This window comes from Stomoxys calcitrans, unplaced genomic scaffold, assembly GCF_963082655.1.
Source record: "Stomoxys calcitrans unplaced genomic scaffold, idStoCalc2.1 SCAFFOLD_178, whole genome shotgun sequence".
Taxonomy (NCBI): Eukaryota; Metazoa; Arthropoda; class Insecta; order Diptera; family Muscidae; genus Stomoxys; species Stomoxys calcitrans.
In genome coordinates this window covers 14,443-37,998 of record NW_026739273.1, presented here as the reverse complement: position 1 = coordinate 37,998, position 23,556 = coordinate 14,443, and the positions used below count along the sequence as shown (strand labels likewise).

Here is a 23,556-nt window from a genome sequence, read left to right as displayed (position 1 = left end):
CAAATTAGTTCTGGCTCCATTGTGTTCCGGCAGATGCAGCCGCCCCAACTCCTCCAGAGCTAGGATTGATGTCAGCGTGTAAGATGTATGTCCCACCTGTTTTACTACCCTATCCCATTCGTCTTAAAACCACATTCTTCTGGGCGCAGAGTTCCTATGTCCGGATACTTAACAGAACCCAGCAGACGAATGGATGAGACACAACACACTGCTAAAACAACAAAAACTTAAACTGGTGTTAGACGATATGTATTCTCATATCCATTTTCAAATGTAGCAACTCTGAAAGTTGTACACATTGTGTGATACGTATAAAACATTTAATATGAGGGCAGTTCGGAGGGCGGCCTTCTGACAGATCTGAATACTATTCCACTGCGTGTCACAAAGCTGACGAGACCACAGTGGCGCTGCATAACTTACCACAGACCGGTCAATTGCTTTGTACGTGGTCAACAAGGTTTCTTTGTCTGCACCCCAAGTGCTGCCGGCAAGTGATTTGAGGACCTTGTTTCTACTGTTGACTTTATCGCAAATTGCTGTGTCATATGGGGAGAATGTGTAAGAGCTGTCAAATATGACGGCAAATACTTTGGGACACTTGATGGTCGGAATAATTTTTCCATCAACCATCGCAGTCAGCCCAGAATTCACCTCACGCGTATTTGTAGTCAACAATGTGGCTGAAGATTTGGTGGCAGATATCTTCAGATTTCTTGCAGCTTGGGCGGAGTAATGCCTCAAACGCCTTTGCTACTGGTGAGAGAAGGGAGTTCGGTCTGTACGACTCCTCCAAACTCGGGTCCTCTCCAGGCTTCAGTAGCGGGATCAATCCGCCCATTTTCCAGACATCGGGAACGATAAGATTGTTCAACGACAGGTTGAGAACAGAAGTAAGGTACTCAACTCCAGGTAAATCCAGATTCTTCAACATTAGAGATTCCGTCGGGACCCATCGCCTTGGATGATTTGGCGCCACGGATGACATTCGTAACTTCGCCCACGGTAAATTGTGATGGCTGTCCATCGGCTCGGAGACCACGGACACGGCGAATTGCTCAGCTCCTTGTCCTGTCACTCTCGGGATGCACAATAAATTGACGGTTGAACAACCTGGAGCATCTCTTCGGATCAGTCACGGTTACTTCGCCAATAGTGACTGAGGTCCTATCATCCCGTCTACCGGGGTTCGAGAATGACTTAAAAGTAGACCACAGCTTGCCTAAACCGGTGCCTAAGTTACATTGCTCCAAGTATTCCAGCCACAAATTCCGCTTATGTTCGTGGACTACCCTGTTTATTTCCAAATTAAGCTCACTGATTCTGGGTCCATACAACGAATACCATCACGCTCGTCTGCGAGTACCACTTCCTGAGCCGGGAAATTGGGATGTACTTGGGGTATTCGACCGGCTGGTAAAAAGCGAGCGGCTGCTGCGTTAATGATGTCTCGGAATTTCCTCTCCGCCACAAGCACATCATAGGGAAATTGGGATGTACTTGGGGATGTACGCTTCAGTTCACTGAAGCGGCGATTTGTATACTCTCTGAAGCCAGCCCAATCGGCCTTATTCTGATTGATTAAGGTCCGGCGTTCAGAGGTTATGAAGTCGGTTGGTCGATCGATGGTGAGAATTATGGGGAGGTTGTCTGACCCCAAAGAGATGACGGCTTGTCAGGATACGTCACTCAGGAGATCGGGGATGCAATGAAAATGTCTGGCGAGCTGCTGCACCTCCTCGTAATCCTAGTGGGGTCATCCTCATTCATCGTGCAAAACGCGGAGCCTTCAATCTGCTGGTCGTTACCAAGGGGAGAATGCCATGAAATGTGATGCGCATTACAGTCCCCTAGGACCAGACGACTATGGCCAAATAGTAACCCGCTTATGTCGGGGTTGTAAGCTTGGCCATTAATTGGGACACAGCTACCAACCGGCGCTATGTGCACGTTGTTTAGCTCTATCTTGGCAGTACCGGACTTGACTGTTATCCCCATGTAGGAGTCGCAAGCCCCAGGCGCAGGCGAGACGGGTCTATATTGCACGGAATTGTGTATTACGAAGGCCAATCCCCCACCTCCTCACCTTGTATCCGTGACCACTGTGCAAGCTGCAGGTGTTGGTCTGCTTTGTCATAAAGTTCACAATCTCATCGATCTTGAAACGGAGGCCGTTTTAGTTTGGTTGCAAAAATGATACACTCCCCGACATTGGCATGGCAATATTGGGGCTGGGATGCTGCCGTTGCGTATATTGTCGCACGGGAGAGGTCGGGGGTCACATAGTCTGACGACGTGGACACAGAAGGCGACGACGCCGACGCTTGTGACCCACTTCTGGCTAGTGAAGTGAGGCCAGAGCAAGATCGGAAATTTACCCACTCCACCGACCGATCATGGAAGCGGCCATTGTTTTTACTCTGGCCATTGTTTTTACTCGAATGTTTTTAAATCGAATTAAATATTGAAATATTTGTAATTAAAAGATTATACCTACCAAAATGCAGAATTTAAGTGTATCGCATCTGGTTGAATTTGTATAAGACGAGTTGTGAGTGCTCCGCCATTGGAACGTAAATGGAAAAACTCAACGATATGCTTGGTTTCGGGACTCCTTATTTTGTCCTTGCGCTTTCCTGTATGAATTATGAATTTACGTTTGAAGTGTGCCAAAAATTTTAGATTCTCTTGCTGTTGATGTATTCGCACCACTTCAAGTTCTTCGCCAAACATTGTTTTGAATTTTTTTTGTAAAGTGAATGTGAATGTAAGCCATCCCATGTTTCCTGCATTGCGACCTTGCCAGAAGTATACAATGCATTGTATTTCATCGTCGGGCGGCGGTTTGCTATCATCCGGTTCAGCACCCTCTTCATCATCATCTGCTGGTATGCAATAGCGACAGAGAAATACGTAACATTCTGCTGTATGGAAATGACCCAGTTCTTCCTCGGGTAGCCGTACAAACTTTTTGCCTTCCAAAACAAAAGCTTCCATAGCTTCGAGGTCATAATTCCAATCTTCCTCCAACTGTTCTGCTTCTTTCAGTGGCATCGGATTTTGGCGAGGCATGAACAGTGCAGCCAGATCTGCACGCGTCTCCTGCTGTTTTGCCCACTTTGTTAAATCCGCTCCTGTCTTTGCTACAGAATTTGCAGTTCGTGTAAAATCAACGGCCATTACCTCGTCCCAACCAATGAATTTCGATTTGAACATTTGTGTTTCTGCCCCTTCTTGCAAACGCGTAACGAGGGCGTATACAGGCCTCGAAATCATATTAAATAACTCTCGGGATAGTTTTATAGCAGCTGCTCTAACCAAACGCGTGGATTTTTTCCCAAACCATACGAACAAATCGGTGAAGCAGTCTAGAATGTACACGTTTTTACTGACCAGCAAAGAACTGACTAATTTGTGATCTGGTATTTCTACTTGAGGCAATTCCAAATAGCCCATACCCAACTGAACTTGGTAAAGGCGAGGAATCGATGGCACAAAATTCTCTTCAACGTGTTGCGGTATTTTCTGTTGGGACGCTTCTTCGGGGTCAGCATTAAGATAACGCCAAAATTCTTCACTTTCATTTCCTAGATAAATAATGCTTTATAAATGTTCTTCTTATTGATGTTGAAACTAAAAAATCATTACCTTGCATTTCCACAATTATTTCACATTTGTTCTTTCGTTCAGTTTTATTGATTTTTTCTGCCATTAAGCGTGTCTTCGAGTTAAGTGTGTTTTTGGAACACCTTCCCAACCAAATGTACATTTTGATGCCACAGTCTAGCATAAAGGAATATCTGGGATCAAGAGAAGCGAAGCTCACAGCAACTGGTTCCATATGAACCGAAGCACCAGAACCGTGTACACGATACAAACGTATGGTATACAACATATCTTCGACAGTGTAAAAGCCAGTGGCGGTTCGACCACCCTCAATATATGTAACCTCTGTGTCGAAAAGTGCCAGAAACTCTTCAGACTCGTCATCTAAAAAATAAGTATTTAGTTTTTTAAACCGTGTAACCTAACAAATGTGTGTGTGTGTGTGTGTACATACTTTGTTCCTCGCGGATGGTTCGGCAGCGGGCTCCCAAAAAGTTTCTTAGATTAACTGCATGAATAGCTGCACACGCCCTTTTATCGAGCGTTGCTTCATTACCAATCCAGAAGTAAATTTCCCAATTCAATTGTCCCAGGTCATCGTAGCTTGATTTAAGAACGATGTAGCAATCACCTTCGTAAAATTTTCCGTGAGCAACTTCTTCAATTTTATTGGGAAGAAAATTTTCAATTTCCCAAATTGTTAAACCGGGGCACTGTCCATCCTCTTTTTCAAAAAATTTTGAATAATCCAATTGTGGTTTTTCCAGCGACTCATCCCATCGTTTAGGCTTTAAGGATTCGGGGCGCGTTTCATCAGAGTCGTTGCACCAAGATTGATTTGCCTCTGCTTCGTCCTTATCCTTTGCTACGTCTTTCATTCCCTTAAGTATTTTTGCGGAATCTTGAGCTGAGTCGTTGCGGGGACCACGACGTAGCCGAATTTTACGAGCTGTAGAATCTTTTGGAGTGGAAGTCACAGGAACTGATGGTGGGACTGCCGCACCTGCTAAGCGCAGTTGGGTCTGCAGAGAGAAATCTATATTGTAAAATTCCACACCCGAACCTTTAGTAGCTTCTGTCGGCTTTGGGGGCATTATCAAATCGGGATTATTACGCAAATCTAGCTGGTCCAGACCATCCAAGAGATGTATGGCATCGGGTAACGTAATTAGACGATTCGACGATAGATTTAATCGTTTCAAGGATCCACATCGGCAAAGTCCTTCGGGCACCATTTCCAGCAAATTGTTGGAAGCAGAGAATATCTCCAAACTGCAAAGCTTTCCTATTCCTGATGGGATTCCCTCAAAATCCAGGCGATTGTCATTGAGATACAATCGACGCAATTGAGCCAGCTTGCATAACGAAGCAGGCAGACTTGTCAACTCATTGCGCGATAAGTTAAGCACTTCCAATCGCTGCCAATTCTCGACACTGGAGCTGAGTTCTGTAATAGTGTTCTCGCTCAAATTCAGTCTTTTCAAATTGGGCAAATTGTAAACACATTCTGGAATTTTGGAAAGGTTATTTTGCGACAAATCAAGCTCCGACAAGTTGGATAATGTGTCCAGTGTTGTAGGAAAATTTAAAAGTGTGCGTTGTGTATTTCGCATATTAAGCACCTCGAGATTTTGGAGTGATGGAAGTTGCCTTAATTGAAATAGCTCCAAAGGGTTATCGGCCAAAATCAATGTTTGCAAATTTGCAAGCCTTCTAGTTTGTGGAGGTAATGTTTCTAATTTGTTGTGCGACAAGTCCAAAAATAGTAGATCTGTGAGGTGTATAAACAATGCCGTCGGAATGGCTTCAATATTATTGTGGCTCAAATTCAATACCAGAAGGCTTTTCGCTTTCTCCAAGCCTTCTGGAACTTCCTTCAATTTGTTGTGCGACAAATCTAATGTGGTCAACTCTTCGAGGTGAAATAACTCAGGGGGCACCCCGCTACTTTTTATACAATTTCTTCTCAAGTTCAGAGATCGAAGGCATGTCAATTCCGTCAGTTCACCAAAGAGTTTCTCCAGCTGGTTATTCTTAAGGCTCAGGTGCTCCAGCTTAAGCAAATTTCCCATCTCCTCGGGAATATATTTCAATTGCGTTGCATCCAAATTCAGCCATTGCACCCGCGTCATCAATTTCACCGCAGATGGAAAATTATTATCCTAAAAGAAATGTACGATTACTCAAAATGAAACACATTTTCTTGATTGTTTGATAACTTTAAAATAATAATAAGTACAAGCCAAAAATCCTATAAATCACAATATAGAGCACTGTACGCAAATAAGTGGATGTAAATTGTATGAACAACCCAACAACAGAAATGAATAATCAATCCTATGGCAGCCGGTTGCACGTACCAGATTGGCTCGATGGAAATCTTTCATCGGCAAGGGCTGCAGCCTCAGTGTACAACACACTGCTACAACAACAAAAACAAAAATTAATAATAAAATTAATGAGTACTGTCCATTTGGACAACATGGCGTAGCTAACACATTGGGTTTGTGTCAATAGCAACAAATTTATAATATTGAAGGGTAAACATCGGTCATTATAAATCAGTACTCGATATAGGCCAAAGGGTAAACATAATTTTTTTCAAAATCTTGTGAAGGATGGTTTGCGCTATTACAAAGTGACGACACAAAAGACAAGGAGAAGCCTTGTCAGATGAAAATATGAAAAGATTAGGACTTGATAAATAAATCTTTGGGGAGCCGAATATACTAGACGCCAATGTGATGGTCTATATTGAGTAAAATCAGAAGTCTGTTTTGTATTTTGAACTGTGGAAATCGGTTAAGACGATCACAGGCGACACTTGCACCGCAGACAGCAATCAACGAAAGACTACCAGACACCAGGCCACAATTTTTCACCATGGCAAGCTCGGCCACATGTTTGCAAGACCGGTCGAAAATTGTTTGGTAAAAAGTAAAATGAGAAGTTTCGGCCTTATAACTACTATATGTTTCGATCAATGCAGAACACCCTTACTAGTACACAGGTATTAGAAAGCTCCTTTATACCTTTAGAAGAAATGCCATGGGACAGGTTATACCTTTAGAAGAAATATCATGGGACAGGTTCAGGCTTAAAAAGCAAGACATCTCGGATGTTGGCTGTCTCGCATGGGATAAGAAAAGCCAAGCCATTGTTCACCATTATCTTACAATTCTAGGCTTCAACATTTCACTTTATAATTTATTGCCTACACTTGTCTACATCATTTTATTACACTTAGCGACAGTGAGTTATGTTAGGCCTCTCGACATCCTTGTTTAATACGGCCGAGATCGGTCCAGATTTGGATATAGGTGCAATAAAAACCGATCTCTCGATTTAGGGTCTTGGGCTCTCATAAAAGGCGCATTAACTGTCTGATTTCGCTGAAATTTGGCACACATAAGTTATGTTAGGCTCCTCGATATCATTGTTTAATTTGGCCCAGATCAGTCCAAATTTGGATATAGCTGCTATATAGACCGATCTCTTGATTTAAGGTCTTGGTCCCCTAATACGCGCCTTTATTGTCCGATTTCTGTGAAATTTTGTATAGTGAGTTTTGCATATCGGCGCATATCGGCCCAGGTTTGGAAATAGCTGCCATTTATACCGGCCCTCCGATTTAAGGTTTAAGGCCCATAAAAGGTGAATTTATTAGCCGATTTTGTTTAAATTACGCACAATGAGTTGCATTAGAACCCTAAACATTCATACCGAGTATGGATAAGCTCAGTCTTTATTTTGATATAGCTGTCATATAGATCGGCCTCGCAATTTAACTCCTTGAGCTCTTACAACCGCAATTTTTATCCGATTTAGCCGAAATTTTGCATGTAGTGTTCTACCACTATGAGATGCATTTCGTAATTTGGTTACAATTAGTTATCAGCCATATTAGGTGTGAAGGCTTCAACACTGTCTATTAGCTGTACTTTTCCCAATGCATGTGTTTTTTTTTTTTGTTTTTCGACAACCTTGTCTATTAGCTGCACTTTTTCCAATGCATGTGTTTTTTATTTGTTTTTTTGTCAAGCAATAAGTTTTGTTTTACTTTTTTTGATTTTTTAATAGTGTTTGCAAGCTGAACATATTATTTTATTTACTATTTATTAGCAGTTTATGTAAAATGATCGTTCAATTTGGAATAAGGTGGGTGCATTTTTTAGAGCTATAGGAAAGTTTTTGATGATAAACACATAAAATTCAGAAAAATGCATGAAATCTTCATTTGAATTGATAGTACTGTCCATATAATTTAATATTTGAAGACTATTTCATGCAAATGTTGACAGTGACTGCGCCTCAAATGATTTATACGCTTAGTCCAATTTTGGCATACTCTTTCCAACATCTCGACCGGTATCTCAGGAATAAATGCTTTAATTTTGCCTTCCAAAGCGTCAATTGAAGCGAGCTTGCCTGTATAGCCATGGGCTTTAACATAGCCACACAAAATAGTTGTTACGCGTGTTGTGTGGCATGTGACACCGTCTTGTTGAAACCACATGTAATGCAAGTCAAACTCTTGCATTTTAGCAAAAAAAAACAAAGTTGGACATTATCTCACGATAGCGCTCACCATTTACAGTTACGTTACGATTCGCATCATCTTTGAAGTAGGGTCCAGTGATGCCACCAGCCCATAAACCGCATCAATCTGTGACTTTATCTGGATGCATTAGTAGCTCTTGCCATGCTTCTATCTGATCTTCACTCCAAAACCGACAATTCTGCTTTTTTACGTACCAATTTGACCGAAAAATGTGCGTCGCTCAATAGATGAATCTCGAAGAACCTACTTAACAGAGCACGCATTTTGATAATAAAATTCAATAATTTGCAAGCGTTGTTCGTTTGTAAGACGATTCATGGTTAAATTATAGACCAAACTGAAGATGTTCCACATTGAAACAAAACACGAAAAGTGCGTGAGCAGTTTAACCCAGTGTTGCCAAAAAGATAACAGCTAAAAATCACTCTTTATATGCACATTGTAATTGCTCAATAGGTTCGGCACGGGATAGCCGTGAGCACCACACAGGCTAGAACATTGATGTCCGATCTGTGTGGAGTTCATTGCTGTCACAAGAAGCTAAGCTTGCGAGCTACCGTCCACAGGTTGCGGATAGTTCAATACCACATACGGAGTAGCTGCAACAGCAGTCGCGGACTATCAGCGATATCGAGCGGAGTGTTAGTGAGAGGTCGGGTGGCACGGCTCTTGCACAAATACTGAGTTCCTATGATGCTAGATATGATAAGGTTTGTTATTGGCACCTTTAAATAACCAACGGCCACCTTCATCCTGCGGTAATCGGTCTTTTGGACCAGAAAGAGCTTGCGAGCTACAACAACAACAGGCCCATTGGCTTTGAAATGAAGGCTTATGGCCCCGTAACTCCTTCCATCCAAAGGAAAGGCAACGGCGGCCAATCCTTCAACATGGATGGCTTCCCCTTGTTCATAATCGATTGCTCGGCATATACCATGCCGCCACGCCGATCACCAGCCCCAGCAGAACAGAATAGAAGCAACACCCTTGGTTTAAGAACAATCATCGTTGCCGCACACGCATCATATATTGGGTTGCCCAAAAAGTAATTGCGAATTTTTCATATAGTCGGCGTTGACAACTTTTCACAGCTTGTGACTCTGTAATTGCATTCTTTCTTCTGTCAGTTATCAGCTGTTACGTTTGGCTTACTTAAGAAAAAAAAGTGTAAAAAACGTATATTTGATTAAAGTTCATTCTAAGTTTTATTACAAATACATTTACTTTCTTTTAAAAAATCCGCAATTACTTTTTGGGCAACCCATACATACATATGTGTGTGCAAAGGCCTTAGATCCAACTTGCATTGTTGCAACTTGTAAGTTCAACTTTACAAATTATATTAAGAAGAGCTCTTCCGCGACCAAAATTGGTCTTCCACGAAAATGATTCATTAATGATTTTCACAAAAAAGTGTAGATCTGCTTAGCAGCAAATTATTAGTGATAGCTAGAGTACGGATTTTTATGCAAAATCGAAATTAAACTTCCTATTATTATTTTGCAATAAAATGTAATTTTGTAAACATATAAAGTATTTTTGGAAAAAAAAGACAGTTTCGATTTTTCATAAAAAAAATGTGGCAAAATTTCGATTTTGCATAAAATCCGGACGCAAAAAATTGAGCATGGATATTTTGCTCACAAATCTTTTCCCATTTTTAGTGACGGGATACCTGTCTAAAAAACACTTTGTTTGTAAACAAACAGGCCAGCGTCTCAGTGGCTGAGCTTTGCTGCTACGTTCATCAGATGAAAAATTGATTTGACATGAATATTTATACGTCATATCAATCTGTGTTTTTATTACAAAAATATTCGACTGCAATGGGTTGGTTTCTATTGAAAATATTGACGAAATACTCAATGTGGAAATGATAACCATTGCCTCAATCTTTTACTTACACTGAAGTCATTCTTTGTAAAATCAACTCCCCGAATAAAAGGCAGTACTCCAGTATTAGCCATATTTTCACTATAATAAAATATTTAGACTAATCGATTCGTCTTTTTATTATGATGAAGTCGAAGTCGACTTTTCATGGCTGAAAAGTCAAGTCATCGTCTTTTGGCGATTTTGAGCCTGTGCCAATCGGTAATAATTTACAGTGGTGGAATGTAAAAATTCTGCGGTAGATATTTTCTCCACTGGTGAGAAATAAAATATTACATTTTGTTAAAATCTGTATTCACTTAACAAGGTTAAGCCAAGCAATCAGCCGAAAAATTTTTTTTTTAATTTTCATCATTTAAGCTTGTTACGAAATGTAATGATGATAAAAATGTGTTTGGTTACAAAAAAAATAAAATGATAAAAATGTGTTTGGTTAAATTTAAAATATTTGTTATTTTTATGGTGGTTGTGGAGTTGATGATCGTTCGTCCCGAAGATGCGAGAGGAAACAAGCTAAGAGCAAAGGGAGTTTTGACCTTAAAGGCTCTATTGCCATAGCCGATAGCCCGCAATACTAACTATTAACCGCTTAGGTCTTCGAGTGCCAAGTTTGCAAAATTGTGCGCTTGAGTTGTGTGGTTTCAACCACACACTTTTTATCCATAATTTGTCCAACAAATATAAAATCAGCATTTTAAGCTACGTATATTATTTGCTTCATTGCAACATAAAATTTTATAAGTCCAGCATTGGACATTTGCAGGTGTATTATAAAATTAAAATTGATTTTTTAATTTAATTTAGTTTTACAAACTAATTTCATAAGAGTATGCTTGTTTTTTTTTTATTTGCAGAGCAAACCCAATGACCCCAACAGTGCTGCCCATGGCGAAACAATTGAAAGTGGTCTCATTTGTACAACCACCACAAATCATATGGTGCAATCCACCATCTTGTCATCAAGCAGATCGACGTTTTGCCAACACACACAAAGAAATTTGTGTGCGTGTGTACGTATGTGTGCGTGTATGAGCAGAAAATATGCGAAAAAGAAGATAACAACAAAGATAATGTAAACAACGGACTCATGCACAAAATATTTAAATTAAAATTTGGAAAGTAATAATTGAAACCCCACTTACCGTTGGTAATGTGTACGATACTCTCTCCTTGCTTCGGATTTTCGACTTCAGCTATGGCTTTTGTGGCTATAGCAAAGCTTCGCTACGAATATTGTAATACAGCAACTGGCATCTTAATATGAAAACCATCAAATCTTATGTGAGAATTATGTTTTGTAAATATGTACATACCATTTCAGCTATTGCCTTTCATTATTGCTAAGTAGATTTATTTATTTTGTATTAATTAATGAAACATATGGTTATTTGACAGTTACCAATACTGCCAGTTGTATTTTTACGAAAAAATCGGTTTTAATCGCCAAATTCACTAAAGTTTCCAATACGGCATCTCTGTTTTAATAAGTGAAAAAACGGATTTATGAAAATTTCTCACTTAAAAGAACGTAGTACCACCCTTTAGATGGTTAAAGTTGCTATTTAAACTAATTAATCATTATTGGTTGTTTGTGTGCGCTACGGTTCATAAACAAAAATACACACACAACCAAAACTCGCTGACAGATGGTGCACTTCGCTAGAAAAATGTTACTCAGCTGTTAACAGTACGCTACCTGGTAATTAAGCCACGATTCATACGTCGAATGAACGATATCTGTTTTTCAATCAGCTGGTATCGATACATTTTGGATTGAATCTAATACGAACGTGTTGGTGCAATTGACGGAGAGACGTAATAGGTAACAGAACGTAGTTACAAGGATCGAAAAGTGTAAACAATGAAGAAGTAGAGCAAACATTAAAAAAGGGTCAAGGTTTTAAAAAAGAGTCACAATGACCCTTTAGGATCACAAACCGTAACGCTGAATATGGGTAGAAAGAACAGATTTTACAATGGAACTACATGTAAAGTTTGGTACTATATTCAGTTTTCGCGGTGAAACCCCATATAAAAAATATGCGGAAAATATTGATGAAAAGTGTTAGTTTCGCTACAACTTGTTTTATCATCTAGTGAAAATTTACATTTCACGACGCCCAAGAAGAGCACAACGTATGATAAACGCGATCGCCAAACTTCTAATTGTAACTAAGTGTTTGTTAGAGTAAGTGATCTTGCTCACATGTACTTACTCGGGGTGGAAAACAGTTTGTTACTTGTGGATGCATATATAAGAAAGAATTTGTGTATAAATAAATATACTTCTATAATAAATAAAAAATGTTTCTTTCATCGCAAGCTATTGCAATTAATCTGTACGAAGAAATAACGATTATGAAACTAGTGTTTTGCTTCTGGTCTTGAAAATACAACAACACTATTTTTATACAAGTGGAAGATGCTGCCAAAGGCTTTTGGAAAGTAGTGCTTGATTAACTTATACCAATAAAAATACTACAAAATTTAATAATATTTACAAATAAAAGCTACTTCGTTTCTTTTTAAATAGTTGTGTTTCATTATTTATTAATATCGAAGGGGTGGGTTTTGGTTAAAATTGCAACAACATATATGAAGTTGAGTACGGTCAACAAACTCACATTTGTGTGAAAAACATATACGTAAGCAGCTGATAAATTGGTTGGTGCAATATTAATGTTTATATGCAAATGGCAACATTTTGGTCAAAGAAACCAAACAAAAAAATCAAATGTGGCAAACTTGTCGAACCACTGAAAGAGCGATTTTGGGAACATTTTCACCCAAAAAAAATGTTGCATGGGACTTGGTTTTTTTTAAATGACTGTTGGAAACCAGCAGCCTTTTTAATTAGGTGTTGTGTGTGGCTGCCGGCAAATGAAAAGTGAGCAAACCGGATACATTGAAAGGCCGGCTCACATGTAGTTATAGTCAGTGTTACCAACTTGGTCTCGGTCAAGTTAGTGCGGACACGTAGCGTGATTTTTCCTAGGGTAGTACAACGCTGAAGGAGAGAATGCTGCGGGTGAGAGGCGGAATGAGAGCGAATGAATGTTGGGGGATGCGCACGAGTAGCGGCCCTATAAAAGGCATAACGGCGGAAGATGACTATTTTAATAACCTTTGAGATTTCGTCAAGAAACCGTTTTCTTCAATACCCACCAGACAAAAACAGTGTTCATTGCCGTACGGAAAAAGTGGAAAGTTTAAATATAGTTAAATTGTAAACAGAACGTTTATTTTATTGATTGTGTGTTGCTTATACATATGTATTTTGTGCGTGCAAAACAATGTAAGTTATTATAACTAACGCTTAAATGTTAGGCATGTGTGTGAATGTTTTTTCTCTTTGTTGTTCCTTAAAGATATCGCCAAGTTCAAAGCTAACCACAACCAAGTCGAAGAAAATACTGGCTCCTCCAAGTATTGGCCTGGGGGGAAGTCGGTTAACGTTTTATGCCATAACCTTTGATGCCAAAATTGCTAAGTTTAATGCCATGAATTGTTGATGCCAAAATACAGTCCGAAATTGCTAATACTGTGGTGAAACCAGCCGTATCGTGGTAGAAACCGAAGTGCCAAGGGAGCATTCTAATATGTGGTGATGAAACGGCGATTTTTATTACCTAAAATGAGACGAAATTAAATAACCTATAAGTATATGGCTATAAGGTAAAATAATTATTAAATACATATCTACCATAAAGTAATGCATAAAATATTAGATGAAGTGCGATTTTTAATCTAAAGACAAAAAAAAATTACCTAAATTATTTATGTCGTTATCTTAAGTTGTGATTGTTTGTAGTTAATGTGCTAGTTGTAAGTCCAAGTTAATTTTTCTATTTTATTGTGAGGATTTTTTAACGCCAGGAATTGAGTGAGTGAGGTAAGGTTATCAAAGTATACGAAGGGAAGAATGATAGTGGTTTAGATTTCATGTATGGACTAAATGATGAGGTCCATTAAAACCAACTAACCGAGCTCGTTTAGGAAGGAGTAAATATCAGCAAATTAGTCAGATTTGGCAATTAAAGCAAACCCCCCTTTTCGTATGTGATTGGTAGTCGAAATTAGTGTCTCACGGTAAGAATAACAGCAGGTGTTAAGATTTCCGTAAGCGTCTTCTTTAAATATGTTTAACGTTTAGGATTAAGTCCATTAACAATAAAAATAAATATTTTATGTTTGATTGTTTAGTATAATATGAATTGCTAAGTGTTTTTCTGTGAGAGAGGAATATGAGGTTGTAGGTTACAAATGAGGTGAGTGTTCGTGGATACGAGGCCCTTTGAGATATGTTGTTTTAGGACAAAAGGGTCAAGGTTGGGCGGGCAAAGTGTGGGAACAGAGAACACCAAGTTCCCGAGTCATGGCCGTGTGGTGTGTTGTCATTTTTCTGTGTGTTCGTGTATTCTTTCAATTCAGTAAGATTTATTGTTCGACCCCTAGGGCTGATGGTGGCAGGGTTGAGAACCCCCTGGATAGATATGCCCAGACTGAGCGAGTCGGAACCCCACCATAGCGCCGCATTAGGCGGTTCCATAACAATATGGCGCCCAACCAAAAAAAAACCGTATATGTCCAATAGTCTTTAAATTCTAAGTGCAATATGACACCTGTACTACAGTGACGCATAACCAAAGCGCCAAAACTATAAGATCAGGACAATAGTTTAAAAATGTGCAATAACACCAAAGCACATGGCAATAGACCATAGGGTGAAATAGTTTTAAACGTAATGTCGCATCTTCTTAAAAGGCTAACGGATATTGCATCCACTTTTTTTCAATTAAAACTGTGATAACTTGTGCAATATTTAGTTTAGACAATTAGAAGATTAGGATATTTCGTTCCATTGTGTTAGGGTCTATACAATAGCTCTTGTTCGTTAAGTGTAACAATGAATGTATTGTGTTAATGACCTGTCGTTTATGTTTCCGTGTAATTTTTTTATTATTACTTAGCGTAGGTACAATAGACTAGGTTTAGCATTTGGGAAAAGTGCAATATCTGACATGACGATGCTGTCATGTGCTGTATTGTACAATATTTCTCTTGACGCGAGATCTTTTTTCTATCAGATTTTTGTTGAAAAATGCCGTGGTGCTAACCGTAGATCATTAAATGTTTCCTTGTGTATATCCAGTCAAACAACACGCCATGACAACCTAGTTATAGGACACTTTTATAAGAAATGTTTTTTTTTTGTGTTTAAAATACAGAATAAACCCACACACTTCACCTCAAGAGTAGCTGAAAACACATCCTAATTCCTCTCGTACTTATTATATATGGTGTATCGTTAAACTAATTTTGTTTTATAACTAATTTTGTCACTAATTCTGTGTTTAATTAACCTATATTTATTTGTGTTATCTTTGAATACCTAACCTTAACCAGTATTTTATATGTCCTTTTTTATACTTGCTTAACATTTAAGCATAGTTTTAGTATTTTTGCAATTTAAACATCCACTTTCCTTTTACCGTTTTTTTTTAAAATTTTTTTTTTTTTAAATATATAAAGTTCAAATTGATATAAAATACTAATGAGCGAGAACGCGACTAGCAAAAGAAGAAGCAAAAGAAACCGTTCATTAGCTTTTGATTTAAGTAGATCATCTATTGCATCGCCAAGACCCAAACAGAAAAGAAAGACTTGTTCCAAAATGCAAAACGCTAATGCGAATATTGATCCGACAATTACAGATCTGTCTGGTTCTATAGCCAATGGCAATCCGAGCACTAGTGCCGCTGCAAGGTTGCCGCAGAATATTCCCCAGACAAATCTACCGCAAAATCCACCAGTTCAAGACCACCCAATGGAAGTAGACAGCTTAGTAAGAAGTTTAGTTCAGGAGAGCTTGAACCATGCTAGGTCGAATTTACAATCTTTGGTTCAGGAGAGCGTGACAAAGGAGTTAGAAAAGGTATATGGAGTGATAAATAGACTCACTGATGCCGTTTCCAGGATACCTTTGGCCGGACGTAATGATCCCCCACAAAATCCAACATCGCAATCACATCCAACAAATGACCCTATACCTCAGTTCTCTCAGTCGGACTTGGGAAATCATGCGAGTATGAATCGTAGAAACATCGTTACACCCTCCATTATGAGCAATGGTAACCATGGAATTAAAGTAGAGAGATTTGGATTGAATTTTTCGGGTAGACCCAACAGCCTTTCAGTAGAAGACTTTATCTACCGTTTAGAATACTTCCAAAGGCATTATAGTTTGGCATGGGAGGACATTTTAAATGAGTTTCATATTTTACTGTCAGGACCTGCTTATGACTGGTTCTGGCTACAGCAGAGGAACAATAATATTTCAGATTGGAATTCTTTAAAATATGGGTTATTAGAGAGATTTAGAATGAGACGCACGTGTTTTGAAGAGATGAGAGACTTGCTGGAACGCAGACAGTTGCCAGGAGAATCAATTGATACCTATTTTCAAGACATAAATGTGATGAGGTCCCGATTGGAGAGACCAGTGTCAGAAATCGAAATGATATCTCTAGTCAAAAAGAATTTACGAAGGAATCTTTCCAGTATCGTGTATTCGATGCCAGTGGCATCTCTAGAACAACTCAGGATTGAATGCCTAGAAATCGAAAGAACATTTTTCCGCCGAGACCAAGCTCCAATGCCACCTCCAACCTTTAATAGACCGGTCAGAGTAAATGCTATTCAAGAAGAGGAGGAACTGAATACTATTCCAGTTTTTGAGGAGTCCGATGAAATAGTTGATCTATCAGCAATAAGTACCCAAATAGCGTGTTGGAATTGTCAAAAGCCTGGTCATGTGTTTAGGGAATGTACTGCGAGCCAGAGAAATCGGTTTTGTTTTAAATGTGGTAGACAGAACACCATTACTCCTAAATGTGTTGAGTGTAGGACGGGAAACGGGAGAAAGAACATGGTTGCAGCGGGGAACCATTGTTCCTCCGAACATCCCGCCCTTCCGAATCCCCAGCCGAAATAGAAAGGGCCAACAAGAGTGAGAATGATTTTTCTAAAATTCGTCATTATTTACCGCTAGCTATTAGAGAGGAGAATTTTAATAGAACAAAAGCTAGAATTTTCGACGAAAAGAACAGTGATGGAAAGGAATGTTTATATGTAGATCGGAAATCTATCAAAAGTCCGAACAGGCAAATTAGGAATAAGTTAAAGATATTGAAGTTAAGAGAAAGACAGCAACAACATAAGATATTAAAGAGAACTGTGTCAGAAGCTATAATAAGATTTCGAAATGTGAAAGATCCACGACCATATGCTACCGTGAATATCGGAGGGAAACAAATTAGGGGCCTTTTAGATTCCGGGGCAACAGTCAGCCTATTGGGACGGCATTGTAGAGAGTTCGTGGAAGAATTGGAGCTGGAAATCAGTCCATATATTTCCAATGTCAGCACTGCTTCTGGACAGACACATAGATTACTAGGGAGGATAAAAGTCGATGTGGAATACGATAAGAAAATTCACGAAATGACTTTGTATCTATGTCCAGATTTAGAGCAGGACTTATACCTGGGAACTGATTTTTGGAGACTGTTTGGGATTGCGCCACAAATCTTTCCCATGGAACAGCTCGATGTGAATTTACAAAGGAAAATACATGGTGACTCCACCAATCAGAATACGAATATGCACATACTGACAGAGGCTCAACAGAGGAAATTAGACGAAGTCATAAAAAGCTTCCCCACTTTCGAAGAGAGAGGTCTTGGTTGTACGAAATTGGAAAAGCACGCCATAAGATTGATAGAAGGTGCTAACCCGGTGAAGGATAAACACTATCCGCTGTCACCTGCGGTCCAAGAAATCGTGTACAATGAGATTGATAATATGCTCGCCCTAAATGTAATAGAAGAAAGTGATTCGGCATGGAGCAACCGCACGACAGTTGTCCGTAAGCCCGGCAAAAACAGATTTTGTTTAGATGCCAGAAAGCTGAACGCCTTAACCATTAAAGACGCCTACCCGCTTCAGAACATTGATGGAATACTTAGCAGAATAGATGAGACGCATTACATAAGCAGCGTCGACCTGAAATACGCCTTTTGGCAGATTGAGTTAGAAGAAGAGGCAAGGCCATACACTGCCTTTACGGTTCCAGGTCGACCGCTTTACCAATTCCGAGTAATGCCTTTCGGCTTATGTAATGCGGCTCAGCGTCTCTGTAGGCTGATGGACAAAGTAATACCAGGTAGGCTCAAATCGAACGTGTTTATATACTTGGACGACCTCCTGATAATAGCCAATGATTTCGACCACCATTTGAAGTTGCTGAAGGAAGTAGCCGATTGTCTTCAGAAAGCCAATCTGACGATTGGGTTAAAAAAGTCTCTGTTCTGCTTCAAGGAATTGCGATACCTCGGTTTTATAATCGGGAATGGTAGTCTGAAAACTGACCCCGAAAAAGTTAACGCCATCCTGAAAATCCCTGTACCAAAATCTCCTAGAGAGGTTCGGAGTTTCATCGGCACTGCCGGTTGGTACAGGCGATTTATCAAGGATTTTGCCACTATATCAGCTGCTCTAACCGACACCCTAAGGAAAGGCCAAAAGTTTTCAATATCTTCAGAAGCAAAGGAATCATTCCAAACTCTTAAGCATGCATTGACATCAGCACCAGTCCTCCGACACCCAGACTTCCGCCGAGAATTTTTTATCCAATGCGATGCGTCGGATTATGGTGTCGGAGCCGTTCTATTTCAGAAAGACGAAGACGGAGGAGAAAATCCTATCGCTTTTTATTCGCAAAAGCTGAATCCATGTCAAAGAAATTATTCAGTCACAGAGAAGGAATGCTTGGCAGCCGTGTTAGCAGTGAAAAAGTTTCGACCCTATGTGGAACTCATGAAGTTCACTATAATATCCGACCACGCAAGCCTAAAGTGGCTGATGTCACTGAAGGATCTTAGTGGTCGTCTCGCAAGATGGTCCTTACAGCTGCAGGCCTACGATTTTTCCATCGAACACCGCAAGGGTTCAGAGAACGTGGTGGCGGATACCCTATCCCGCATGCCTATCGACTCCGGTTTGACGATAGAGGAATTAGACATGGATGACAATTTATTGGATTTCGAAACTACAGCTTTTGATAGTGAAGAGTATACAGAACTTCGGGAAACGATCCTCCAAAACAAAGAAGTGCTACCCGATTTAAAAATAGATGACAATAAAATCTACATAAGAAAGAAAAATTTTGATTCTGATATAGAAGAATTTGAATGGAAACTGTGGGTACCACTTGATATCACTTATGCCTTAATAGAGAAATCACATAACTATAATAACACAGTACACGATGGCTTCAATAAAACTCTAAACCGTTTACGAACGTTTTATTACTGGCCCAAAATGGTATCACAGGTAAGACAATATGTCGGAAACTGTGGTACCTGTAAAGAGACAAAATCGGTAAATCAACATATGAACCCTACCATCGGCAGTGAAGTGGTGACGGAAAGGCCTTTCCAAAAATTGTATGTGGATTTCCTTGGGAAGTACCCTCGATCCAAAAAGGGGAACGCATACATTTTTATTGTATTGGATCACTTTACAAAATTTACTTTTTTACACGCTATGAAGGAAGCGACTGCTCAAAATGTAGTCAAATTTTTAGAGGATCAGGTATTTCACATTTTTGGCGTCCCAGAAATTATCCATAGTGATAATGGCAAACAATTTAAGTCAAAATTATTTGAGAAAATGATTAAGGATTATAAAATTAATCACTTAACAACCGCATACTATTCGCCACAGTCAAACGCTTCCGAGCGAGTTAATCAATCGGTACTGGCTGCTATCAGGACTTATGTGGAGAATGACCATCGCGACTGGGACTTATATTTATCCGATATCGAGCAAGCCCTTCGCACCTCTGTCCATACGTCCACTGGTGTCAACCCCTTCTTCGCCCTCTTTGGGTATAATATGTTTACGAGTGGCACAGATTATAAGTTGGCCAAAAGACTGCTATCAATAACAGACCATCAGATACAGCAATTGGATAAAAACGATAGGTTGGAACTGATGCGAGAGAAAATGAGGAGCAATATGCACAAAGCATTTGAAAATAGTGCCAAACGATACAATCAAAGAGCACGCGTGGTGAAATTTATACCTGGACAGGAGGTCTATCGAAGAAACCACATGCTGTCAGATTTTAAGAACAATATCAACGCGAAATTTGGAAAGAAGTTTCTAAAGTGTAGAGTGGTAAAGCCGATCGGGAGCAACATGTATAGCTTAGAAACACTCCAAGGTAAACCACTGGGAAATTTCCATGTTAAAGATATTAAAGTATAAAAAGGTGCAATATTTTTGTAATATAATAACATAAGTGCAATATAGGTTAAGAAAAAATGAATGTTGGTGAACGTCCATTTTTTTTTGCCCTTTTGCATTTTTATTTTGATTATTATTAGAAATTATTGACAGTTTTTATATTTTATACTTTAATAGACTAGGTAATTTCTGTGATTACTCGAGTGGTGAGACGGCAACAATAGTTCTGTGATATAGAGATAGTACCTGTGCAATATAGATACAAAAAAAAAAAAATATAAATGAATGTTTGTGAACGTCCATTTTTTTTTTTTTTTTTTTTTTTTGCCTTTTTGCATTAATTTTCTTTTTATTATTGGAGATTATTTATTGGCCGATTTTATCTTAACTATGCCCGATTAGACTTAGGAATTTGCATAATTGCCCGGCTTATGAGACAACAGGGTGTGGGAGTTCCCCACGTTGGACCCTAAATGGGCAATAGACCGAACCGGAAACAGAACGAAACGTGATGACCTCCAGGAATCCATTAAATGCATACTGCATTTAATGAAATTACTTGCCATGATTTTAATCTGGTTTATTAACTGATTTCCAAGCGAATCTCTACGCCGAATGGCCCTAGGAGGAGGTGTGAATAAGTAAGAATCATGATTAAGAGATATCTACCCTATGATACGATACCAGGTTTACATGGTCAGGTCTTTGACAGTTGCAATACAATCTAAAATATCCCAGAACTTCAATCAAATAGAACTGCAGTTAAATCCAAGTAAATTCACAGGCACTAAGATCACGCGTTGTTTTGAAACAGGTAAAATTCCAATGAAAGAGATGGTTCCAAAGAACATTAAAATTTAACTAAATTATTGTGAAGATTTTATCAAAAGAACATTAATATTTAACTAAATAATTACGAAGAGTTTATCAATAGAAGCGGAACACAAAAAAATTCATACTACATTCCGCAGTATCAAACGTGTTTTTTAAAAGTTAATATGAAATCCATTCTGGAGAATCCACAAGGCTTTTTGCTTTATAGACTGTTTGCCAAACATGTCTTGCATTTCTTTTTTTTTTACTTAGCACTCACTTCAAAACAAATCCCTATACACTTTTATTTGTCGTAGGTAGTTTGTCAGGTTGTTTTCACGTTTACACTGGTTCTTTGTTTGCCTGACAAATATTTCTGTTTCTATCCATGCCAAAATTACAAAAGAAAATAAATGGAGAACTCACCCCAGCACTGTTGTCCTTTTTTTTATGATGCCTCGTAACTTTTCGGCGTACATAAATCCAGTTCACTACAATGCCAGGTAGAAAGTGTGGGGATATATTGACCACATGCCTTCAATCCAGTAAAAATTGATGTCCATAATTGTGTGATTGTGCGACGGCCTGTGTAGCGGGTTGTCTTTGTTTCCATTTATTTCACTCCTTCATAAATTGTCACAAAATCTAGAAAAAGAAATAAAGATGTAGGTATCAATACAAAGACAGAAATATTTCACTGAACTTTAATTTTTCGTAAAACGTCAGCACATTAAAAAAGGAGAAAGAAAAAGAACATCCATGACGCCTTACAAGTATTCATTCAGCTTATATTATTTTTGTGACGAATGCAAACACAAGTAGGGTGGTGTTTTTTTTTTTGGTTATATCCCACCAAAATATGCATATATAAATGCAGCTGATTTATGCATTAGGCCCACTGTCATAATAATACATTAACCTTTTTTTTATTGATTCGTATTTTTTTTTAATGGCAGTATGATCCCTTTTAATGACAATATCTGACTTATAATAATCCATAATTCACATTTTGTAAACTTTTAATATTCTATCAGAACACTTTTTCATATGCCATGGAAAATAGTTTAACGCACACAGACCAATAGTTTGATCACTTCGTGATATGTTTACTGCAGCCTATTGTGGACATTGACGATGACATGCACAATTATTAACACGAATATTTCCAATTGGAATTTATTTACCTCCCTTGGGAGCGAAAAGGGAATACACGACACTCATGTTTGTTTTCATTTATAAATGCACACACTTCAATATGATGGAGACACACAGCAATACTAACCATGGGTTTTGGATGGCACATTGAGCTGCAACTGTTTACGATCAGGTGTTGAGAGGAAATTTTGTTGTCCACAATCCATCTCGAGCTGATGCTACCTGTCAGACGTTGTCTATGAACAGGGTGGATGTAATAATCATCAAGTTAGGTCACACCACTTCAACGATGCTAAAACCAAGTACCTAATGGCAAATGAATACAAGAAATTAGACAATGCGAATGAGTCAATACGCTATACGAACTAGGTAAATAGTCTGTGAAATAACTCACTTATGTCCAGCGAATGTTTTGCTGTCCAATTAATGGCGTAAGGCCACAGGTAGATTGTTGTTTTTATTCTGCTAAACGCTGCATATTCCACTGCTAAATGTCTCTAACACTACCTGGCCAGACGGAATTTCCTTGCCAGAAATTGTTCATTAGTCTGGGGCATCGATTGGAGGTTGCGTGTGGTTGTGCATTGAAGAAGAATTAGGCTGTCTCCGTACGGCAAAAACTATTCCATTTTTTTTTTAAACTCCTAGACAGACAGAAACGCTGTTACATATTGGAATTGGTATTGTCACGGACGATTGGGAATACTCACGAGTTCACTTTCTTTTCAATTGAATTGCCTCACGGCCATGTTCATGTTTTCAATGTTCCCATCGGTGTGAAAAGGGGAACGAAACACTTCATGCAAGTGTGTGTACATTTTTTTTTGCGTGGGATAACGGCATATGCATCGGTCGATGATATGGGACGGCAACGGCATTGATGAATGGTGGTGAATGGTGCCTGTACGTACATTTACACACACATATATATAGAGGTGTACGTATGTATCAAGCCACGCTACGATTTTTTCTGTGCGTACGCACAACCATACAAACGCCAAAAATTATATTTTCCACAATGAAAAAAATCATGTATTTATCTGGAAGGCAGAAGGGGAATACGTATTATGTTGGTTTTTACGCCAGGAGTTTTACAGGTACTTACTTGTGTGCCGTACACCAAGGTGTCTTCTTTCCCTCCACGGGCTGACCAGGATTTATCCTCGTTGAGGGGAACCAGTCAGCCCTGCACATCGGCATTTTCGTCGAAAGCCTCGAAA

The 23,556-nt window shown here is 39.0% G+C and overlaps 1 protein-coding gene and 1 long non-coding RNA gene across 2 annotated transcripts; both read right to left on the bottom strand.

Moving 5' to 3' along the window:
* Positions 1 to 2,497: 2,497 nt before the first annotated feature.
* LOC131998420 (protein flightless-1-like) lies at positions 2,498 to 10,175 on the bottom strand (the record flags this gene model as incomplete). The annotated part of the gene is made up of 4 exons (XM_059370708.1): positions 10,072 to 10,175; positions 4,061 to 5,768; positions 3,649 to 3,990; positions 2,498 to 3,587 (listed from the first exon to the last, which is right to left on the bottom strand). Coding segments are annotated over exons 1-4 (3,203 nt in total), but the record flags the coding sequence as incomplete, so codon positions are not given.
* A 3,104-nt stretch (positions 10,176 to 13,279) lies between these two features.
* Positions 13,280 to 23,527, bottom strand: LOC131998418 (uncharacterized). The gene is made up of 6 exons (XR_009398684.1): positions 23,442 to 23,527; positions 23,047 to 23,376; positions 22,731 to 22,980; positions 22,464 to 22,642; positions 21,608 to 21,826; positions 13,280 to 13,689 (listed from the first exon to the last, which is right to left on the bottom strand). It is a non-coding gene; the product is annotated as an uncharacterized LOC131998418 (long non-coding RNA).
* Between the last annotated feature and the right edge of the window lie 29 nt (positions 23,528 to 23,556).